The sequence below is a fragment of the Anoplophora glabripennis genome, unplaced genomic scaffold (genome assembly GCF_000390285.2).
Source record: "Anoplophora glabripennis isolate ALB-LARVAE unplaced genomic scaffold, Agla_2.0 scaffold1402, whole genome shotgun sequence".
Classification (NCBI taxonomy): Eukaryota; Metazoa; Arthropoda; class Insecta; order Coleoptera; family Cerambycidae; genus Anoplophora; species Anoplophora glabripennis.
The window spans coordinates 520-10,557 of NW_019417490.1; the positions used below are offsets into that span (position 1 = coordinate 520).

The 10,038-nt window shown below is 35.3% G+C and overlaps 1 protein-coding gene across 1 annotated transcript in view; it reads left to right on the top strand.

The window, feature by feature from the left end:
• Nucleotides 1–5,311: 5,311 nt before the first annotated feature.
• LOC108914378 (elongation factor G, mitochondrial) overlaps nt 5,312–10,038 on the top strand; it is a 21,141-nt gene continuing 16,414 nt past the window's right edge. Inside the window, exons 1-3 of the mRNA XM_018720189.1 lie at nt 5,312–5,441; nt 5,501–6,003; nt 6,071–6,633. Of these exons, the coding sequence (XP_018575705.1) occupies nt 5,370–5,441; nt 5,501–6,003; nt 6,071–6,633 (1,138 nt within the window). The 5' untranslated portion in view covers nt 5,312–5,369. The remainder of the gene's footprint in view (nt 5,442–5,500; nt 6,004–6,070; nt 6,634–10,038) is intronic.

A 10,038-nucleotide genomic window follows, 5' to 3' on the forward strand; every position in this document is an offset into this window, starting at 1 on the left:
TGTGTGAGGGTGTGTACGTTTTAGTCGTGTGGGGATGCCCCCTTACGGGGGCGTACGTGTCTTTTGGTGTGTTAGTCTGTCTGGTATATTGTTTGTCGGGGGTAGCAATTTTAAAGAAATGTATTCCAAAGTAATGCAAATAACTGATAAATAAGTAAAATAAAAAACTTACCTGGGCATAACCCCCGGGACAGGTACCTGCAACAAAGATGCCGACGGCCTCTATGCTTAAGCCGGGGATTAGGTCGGTGATTAAAAGGAAAAAAGGGATTCTTTCCAGGTAGCCTTAATAAAGGCAGGTAGATTTTGCTCGTTGCACTCCGTTCACCTCACAAACAAGCAGGTCTGCTCAGCTCGGCTGTTCGCTCTGAACTCTCATTCAACTCGACGTACCTATAACTTTTCCAATAGAAATGAGTTAGTTTTGTGAAGCGTAGATGTGGCGCCATATTACCTACAGAGGGTAAGTTTATTGGCAAGGGAAAAGAGACGTATTATGCTTGTAAACACAGTTGACTGAAGCGTGAGACATTTTGAGAGAATCTTTCAATCAACGGTTTGTAGTTTTTTTTTACAAACACTCAAAGTATTCCAGTAAGCACAAAAATTCAGTGATATGAGCACTTTTACAAAAACTTATGCACCAGTTTTTATACCGGTATACAGGTGTATCGATATTTGTTTTACCGGCATTTGCCTGATAAAAAGATGTTTAAGTGGAGAAGAAATAAAATTTCATAGTGTCGTAAGCTTTCGAGCGTCTTCAAAAATTCATCTATCTTTCCAATCTGGCTGGAAACCATGTAAAAATACGTCTCAGCAACCTTCAATTACGAGATAGGTCCTATGGATAGGTCTCGCTAGACCTAAACCAGGTGTTCCCTACGCTTCAATATCGAATTCAAGTCGAATTTTACGCATCTTTCCACTTTTCAAGCCGCTGCCACTAATCAATCTGTCCTAGCGACCCACGACGTCCCGGATGGTCTCGTTCGAACTGCCGTAACCCAATTCGACCGAAACTGTGTCGAAAAGGGAGATGTTTCCACTTGATACGCCATCACAGCCGATAAAGCGAAAAATCACCAAACTTTCCACTTTTAGAGCCGCTACCGCTGTTCGATCGTTCCCAACGACCGCTGACGTTCTGGATAAGCTCGTTAGGACCGCCGCAACCCAATACGATCGAAACTGTGTCGAAAAGGGACATATCTACGCTGGATCGGCTGCCAAAGCCGATAAAGCATGAAAATCAACAACCTTTCCATATTTCGAGGCGTCACCGCTCGTCAATGGTTCCCGGCGACCCTCGATGCTCTAGATGGTCTCATTCGAACCGCCTCCACTCAATTCGACGGAATCAGCCTCCAAAAGGGCCAAATTTTCACTGGATTCGCCGCCAGGGGCCAATAAAGCAACAAAATCGAAGATCTTTCCGATTTGCCGTCCCAAAGCCGCTCCAGAGACGACCAAAAGCCCGAAGCTGTCCGTCGACACGCCAAATCGGCGACCACTAATGCCAAAAAGTCATTTTTTGATCCCACACCAGCACACCTCGAGCCACCACCAGCGCGACCCGGAGCCGACGATGCCACTTTTTCTGACACTCTTTCTGCGGAGCCATGCCAGTTCCTCCGCGAAAAGAAGGGGAGATTGGTCGTCTAAACGAGATGTGACTGAACGTCAACTCTGGGCGTCTGCAGTCTATTAGGTGGGCCTGGAAACCCACTTAGTGTGTGCACACGAAACGCTCTTTGAACTCTCGTAGCTGCGAAGCTCATTCCACAAAAAGTATTGTAACAAACTGTTCCTTACTCCGCTGTATGCACATGTTGTACACGCAATCAATAAATCTATAAATCCATACACATGTACATATATATTCCTTCGAGTTTCTCTTACCTCGCCAAAAAAGATCATTTCATAGCATTGGCGTGACGCAAGACGACAAATACCTCCCCAATATATTATATACATATATACATACACGCACACTCATTCAAGAGGCCCTGCCATTCGCTAATCTTTGGGTCAAGGTTCAGCCAGTTAGTTTAAGAAACATTTTAGTGTTAAGAACTATTAGAGTTCTAGAACTCGTAGAAATTCAGTGCGTTGCAGTGCCTTCGAATTCGATCTTCAAATTGGAGAGTCCTCGAACTCATCCTTTAAACTCAGTGCTATACAGAGTCCTCGAACTCTCCAGTGACTTCAGTGCTATACATAGACTCTTACGTCTACAAAAGGGTCAGTTGAAATCCGGAACTTTTGAACTATTTACCTACGCCTAGTGGAGGATTGAACTCAATATGTCTTGGGTGGATAAATATTTATCTCGTACGTCGTCTTCTCCCAGCCCTTCTTCGGATTCTTCGGACCAGGAGGTAGAACGAGGACCGCCGTTTGCATGTTCGATCGCCGTCTTCCCGGATGATGGAGCAGCTGCGACTGACTCCCTCCAAGTGCTGAAGGAGGCTACTGAAAGGCCACAACTGTCTTCCCAGCGATTTTTGCGGCGTGACGAGGGGAGCGATAACGCGCCAATAGGTAGAAAAAAGGTTGTGATGGTACCAATCTGTTTATACTTTTTGCATCTTTCTGAAAGTAATGACCAAGTGGAGTTGTCTCTGATGATAACATATTTGATTATATTATGTCCCCCATCCTCAAAATAAAATCTCATTTTAACGTGAAACTTTTGCCCCCTTAAATGTGTCACTCTTCAAATTACTAAATACATATAAATAAACAGTTTCAACTGAATTATGCTTATAATATACTTCAGCAAAACTTCTCTTTAAATAATATGTTGAAAAAGAAAGCATCGATATAGTTGTGCAAAGTAAGATAATATAAGTATTTAAAACAATTGCTTGAGTAATTTTAACTGATCGAATTTATGATATGAGGAAAATACAAAATTATTGTCTGCTCGCTCGAGAATGAATTGTAACCATGAATATTTTTTAAAAATGTATAATAAAATATCTTTGACTTCAAATTTCTAATTATTACATTCCCCTGTTAATATCTCCAATTTGTACAGAAATTCCATATAAATAAATAGTATCTTATTCATTAATAATAATTAAAATTACTGGTATTGTTAAAAGAGCAGAAATCGAATTTAATTCAGTTTGAGTTAAGATAAAGAATTCTTAATATCATAAATGTAGTTTTACACATAGAATTAATATATCTATTTTTTATTGGAACTTTTTTGTCTTCTAGTCTCTATATTATTTTAATAGTCTTTGTAGATCAGAAATTCGATCAGAAATGGCTGTCTTTTCTGCCATTCATCTGAATAGAATTAAAAACTAAAATCAATAATTTTTCAATATGTTTATCTTAACCATACTTTAGTGTAGCCACCACACATAAATGTAGTTAAAATCATTTTAATTTCAAACAGGAATATGACCCAATAGAAGAAAGGGGTAAGGAATCGAGTATAGCTAACTGATTGGTTAAATTAAATGTAGCGCGCTACAGTTGAAATTCTGTGAACGAAACTTAAGCCTGCACTAGCTCTATCTCTCTCGCACACATCTGTGCGATTACCGTTTATATCCGCGATAATTTTTAAGATGCAAGCGCACCAAGCGGCGAAAGCAGTAAGCTCCGAGACAAGGTAATTTTGACATTGCCGTTCGTGTTTACACATTCATTTGAACAACATTTTTCTTATTTGCCATTATTATTAGTAATTTTGTTATCAAACTGCGGTTATTTGACTCTTGTGTTATTTTATAGGTTTCAAATATTTCATAAATAAATTTTAAGGCAAGTATATTTATGTCTACTTTATTTGTTTCTAGCATTACAATTTAATGTACATTTTATTAGTTTATAACTATGAACCAATCCGTTGTGGAATACATTTCCTATTTACATATATATGCCAATGAAAACTCTCGTTGTATATCGGAAGGAAAGGCAGTTTTTAACGCTGATCATGTGGTACTATATGGGAAAATTGGGCAAAGTTAATTTAAATTTAGAAATTTATATTATGTCTGCAAACTATAGTGCCCTTACTTACTAACAACCCTCATGAAATTCAGGGAGTATTATCTATCGGCAATAATATTTTGAAAATTTCTTCAATGGTTTGATGAAAACTTAATTCTGGATTTTTCTTGGACCATGAAGCGCAACCTTGAACTGAACAATAATAGTTTGACAGTTTCTTGTTTCTATCCATAATTGCTGAAATTTTCCTCACCTATTTTCTTAAAATAACAGTGTTCAAAAAACGAACACTAAACAGTTTTAAATAAAATACAAAACGAAATGTCAGACACAGAAGAAATTTTTACCTTGTTTCGCTAGTTTCGCTTGTCACCGCCAGAGGGCGAGCTCTTAGCTGCATTCGCGATGGGCGAGTCCAGTAGTTTATAAGGATTACGTATCCTCATGTATTTAATCTATGGTTATGGTATACGTCAATTTATAATCTAACCTAACACCTAACCTAACTAGGGATGGGCAGATTTAACGAAAAACATCGATGTTATGTTATATCGATTTTCAAATAATTTATTATCGATTCTCGATATATCGGAGTAAAACATCGATTTTTTTCAAATATCGAAAAAAAAAANTAAATTTTAAGGCAAGTATTTATGTCTACTTTATTTGTCTCTAGCATTACAATTTAATGTACATTTTATTAGGTTATAACTATGAACTTATCCGTTGTGGAATACATTTCCTATTTACATATATGCCAACGAAAACTCTCGTTGTATATCAGAAGGAGAGGCAGTTTTTAACGCTGATCATGTGGTACTATATGGGAAAATTGGGTAAAGTTAATTTAAATTTAGAAATTTATATTGTGTCTGCAAACTAGTGCCCTTATTTACTAACAACCCTCATGAAGTTCAGGGAGTATTATCTATCGGCAATAATATTTTGAAAATTTCTTCAATGGTTTAATGAAAACTTAATTCTGGATTTTTCTTGGACCATGAAGAGCAACCTTGAACTGAACAATAATAGTTTGACAGTTTCTTCTTTCTATCCATAATTGCTGAAGTTTTCATCACACTATTTTCTTAAAATAACAATGTACAAAAAACGAACACTAAACACAGTTTTAAATAAAATACAAAACGAAATGTCACACACAGAAGAAATGTTTACCTTGTTTCGATAGTATCACTTATCACCGCCAGAGGGCGAGCTCTTAGCTGCATTCGCGAATAGGCACAATGACAGTTGGGCGAGTCCAGTAGTTTTTATAAGGTTTATGTATCCTCATGTATTTAATCTATGGTTATGGTAAACGTCAATTTATAATCTAACCTAACACCTAACATTCACATTCTAGAAATTAAGGAACCATAAATTAAGTTCATTCCATAATGACTATTTATAAAGTATTAGGTAATGTAAAAAATGTTAGTGTATCGAATTTTATCAAAAGGTCACGGCATGTAAGTGTATTTTAATTAGACAACCGTATAAATAACTCCAACCTCATTTTATTTTCTAGTATAATGGACCAGTACACTACATGTCCAGCTATGCGAAATACGCCGAACATAAAGAACTTACCAAAATTAGAAACATAGGAATTTCAGCTCATATAGATTCAGGTAAAACAACTTTAACAGAACGAATCCTGTATTACACTGGACGGATAGAAGCAATGCACGAAGTCAGGGGAAAAGACAATGTTGGGGCTACAATGGATTCCATGGAATTGGAAAGGCAAAGAGGAATTACTATACAATCAGCAGCTACCTATACTCTATGGAAAGATCATAATATTAATATTATAGATACTCCTGGACATGTCGACTTCACTGTAGAAGTAGAGAGAGCATTGCGAGTGCTAGATGGAGCAATTCTAGTGCTTTGTGCTGTTGGAGGAGTTCAAAGTCAATCTCTTACAGTTAATAGGCAGATGAAAAGGTACAATGTACCTTGTCTCGCTTTCATTAATAAGTTGGACAGATTAGGAGCCAATCCTAAAAGAGTTCTTTCACAAATGAGGTAAGTTATTTTCACTATTTAAAATATGTTGTTCATAGAAGACTAAATTTCTTAATATACTTAATAGGTCTAAAATGAATCACAATGCTGCTTTTATCCAGTTACCAATTGGAACTGAAAGTAATTGCAGAGGTATCATCGATTTAATAACATGCAAAGCTATTTACTTTGATGGTGATTTTGGAGAACAGATTCGATATGATGACATTCCTAAAGATATGATAGCAGAAAGTGAAGAAAGGCGACATGAACTGATAGAACATTTATCAAATTGTGATGATAATTTAGGTGAATTATACTTAGAAGAAAAATCGATATCAGAAAGTGACATCAAAGCTGCTATTCGTAGAACTTGTTTAAAACGTACTTTTACACCAGTTTTGGTTGGAACTGCCTTAAAAAATAAAGGTGTACAACCACTATTAGATGCTGTTCTGGACTATCTGCCTAGTCCAGGAGAGGTTCCCAACTATGGTCTAATAGAGAAAAATGACGAAGAACCCATAAAAATTCTTCTAGATTCGACAAGGAGTGATGAGAAGTGTTTTGTGGCTTTAGCTTTCAAACTAGAAGCTGGTCGATTTGGTCAGTTAACATATATGAGGTGTTATCAAGGAATGCTTAAAAAAGGTAGGTAAATCTGATATTTCTTTTAACATTTTAGCATATAACTTACGCTTCTTAGAATGACAATGTTCTATGTTGGGTGGGATCAGAAGGGTATGATCTATTATGCTAAAACCTATTGAAACTGTTAATAAACAAATGATTGATTTGAATCAAGCTTTGCATGAAATATAACCAGAATATCAAAAAAGGCAACACAAAGTGATTTTGCTTCATGATTAATGCACCATCAGACACAGCAAAACAAGGCAAGGAAACAATTGAAGCATTTAGTTGAGAAATACTTAGTTGCATCAATGGGACATGCACTTACTGAGCATCGCTTCACTTCTTACGAAAATGTATGAAAATGGCTGGATGACTGGTTTGCCTCAAAAGAACAACAGTTTTTTTGGCATGACATCCACAAATTGCCAGACAGGTGGGAAAAATGTATAGCTAACAATGAGTAATACTTTGAATAAAATATTTTGCATCATTTTCATATAATAAACGTGTTTTCTATACAAAAATTCCAGTTTCATATTTACATACCTGGTATATGGTAACTGACCAATAGAGGGTTAGGCATAACTGCTTTCATGAAAGGTAAGTACTTAGCAAAAGAGCCCTTTGCCTTACTCGCTGATGATCGTCACAACGTGTTTAGAAGGTATGGTACATATCTGAGTTAACAGTTCCATTAAACATATTTAAGAACAGTGACATTATTAAACAAACTACTGCAAGCATTTACACTAAAATTAAATGAATAAAATTATGAATCCCATGTCCGTAAAAGTAGTGTTCCAAAGATCAGATATTAGATATTATCACGTTTGTGATAATTTTAAATTTGTAACTATCTGTCCTGTGCTAATCCAGAAATTCTATTACTTACCGCATATGTAACATTGTCTTCATTAGGTATATGGATTTGCCTCATGTGACCGAAAAGATTTTTGAGGAGCAGTGTTTCCCGTCATATGAAGTCTTCTAAATGATCTACTGAACATCACATTATGTGCCAGTTGATCAGTGCCTGATTTACCTATAGGCTGATGTAGGCTGCAGCCTACAGGCCCCCACCAATTAGGGGGGCCCCCACCATGTTAACAAAAAAAAATTATTTATGAAAATTCATTTTTTTTAAGATTTTTTTTAAGACCTCATCGTGAACATCAAAGAAAAATTATCCTGAAAAATATTATTTTTTTATTCTTAAAATTTGAATTCTATCTATTAAGATATGATTCTAAGAGCTGCCACTAGAGGTAGAAAGCGTACACAATAAGAATTTTTTTTGGGGGGGCTACCAAAAAGGATATTTTTCCTCTAGAATAGGCCCCACCAATTTTCAGCCTACAGGCCCCCACCACTGTAAATCAGGCACTGCAGTTGATGTCCATTCACAAAAATAATGGCATATTCTTCATTTGAAAATTAATACATCTCAGAAATGTTTAACTTGATTTGTGGTATACTTTTAATAAACAACCACAATATATAAACTATGCCTTTTATAAACAATCAATAAACCTAACAAGTAACAACAAAGAACTGCAGTAGCTGAGATGTCTGAGACATGACTGGGTTAGAGTCATACTGTATCAGTCTGTTCCGCCTGTGGCTTCGAATCTCACTGTAGTAAATCTGTGCCATGGATGTTTGTATGTCATAGGCAGATTAAATTACAATAAGCTTTGAGGATGAGATATTCACATGTTTATGATACTGACCCTCCCAAAAAAAAGCAACTTTGTTTAGTGGGTATTATATCATTAGTTTTACAAGCTATGCTGTCAGATAAGTCAACGCAGAAGTGACAGAATTTGACCACAAATTTGACATTTATATAAGCCATCCAGATCCAGGGAGCATCTTAGTCAACACTCCCAGATCTGATAAATTATGCATGATTTTATAACTTTATCACTATAGATTATTGAATTGATTACTTTTATTATACTATTATAATATTTATCTAACAATTTACATCTTTCTATGGTACATGTTTTGAGATCTAATGACTACAACAGCCTCTGGCTGCAGGTGGTTTNTTGAATTGATTACTTTTATTATACTATTATAATATTTATCTAACAATTTGCATCTTTCTATGGTACATGTTTTGAGATCTAATGACTACAACAGCTGCAGGTGGTTTAAGCTCTGAAACAGTGGGCAATGTCAAAAATTGGAAGGATCCTTAACCTGTATATATACTTATTATATTAAAACATGACTACAAAATTTGTTTCTCATTCAAGTCCTGGCTAACATTTAATTTAATTGTTAAATCTGTGTTTTGTATTGTTAATTGTTTACTAATAAATCATGGCTATTACAATTTCAGTCATTAACATTTGATATGTAAGGTAAAGGCATCGGTAATTGACGGCGACCCAATAGTTGACACAACCAAATGCATAAGCTTTTGGTGTATTATTTGAATTATTTCATAGCAGTGTATGATACCTAGTGCCATCTAGTTTTTCACAGTAAAGTTTATTTTCTCCAAGACATCAAAACAATATGGCGAAATTCTTAGTATGTATTTGTCATGTGTAACTGATATTTGGTGAATTATTAAGGGTAAAGTGTAAGAAAGTAAGTAAAAATATTTTATCTTAATTCATGTTTAGTTAAGATTTTAGGAAAAATATTTATAGCTATATGTAACTAAAGGTTTACTTTATAATGATACATAAACAAAGCAAATAAACATGATAATATAGGAATTTTAGAAANCATCTTTCTATGGTACATGTTTTGAGATCTAATGACTACAACAGCCTCTGGCTGCAGGTGGTTTAAGCTTTGAAACAGTGGGCAATGTCAAAAAGTGGAAGGATCCTTTTATCCTGTATATATACTTATTATATTAAATCGTGACTACAAAATTTGTTTCTCATTCAAATCCAGGCTAACATTTAATTTAAGGACGGGATTTTGTACAAAAAATATCGCCCAGCGTGAGTCACGAAACGATACCCCGGCAAGTGCTGCTCTAGCTCTAGCGGCCAACGCTTCAAGGTGTGTTGTTTAATAATTTACGCTGGGCGATATTTTAACAGGCCTCACGCCCGATTGTTCAGGAACGGCTCCAATTTGTGTACATACAGTCTTATAAGGAAAGAGAGTAAAGATTTTATTAATCATTAATAGATTATCGAGGACAATAATAATTTTTTTATTAAGTAGGCAATAATTTTTAGTTAATAAGCTTAAACAATCTTAGAATTACCATTCCTTTATTATAAAAGCAGATATAATTTTTAAAATTCCATGTAGTTTCTTCTTCAAAAGCTTAAAAAACGTATAACAGGAACAGTCAACAGTCTAATGTTTATATTTTCACGTTAACGATCCGATACGTAAATTAACTGCTATTTTCAGTAAAAATGATATAACTTGAATTATTTTTTT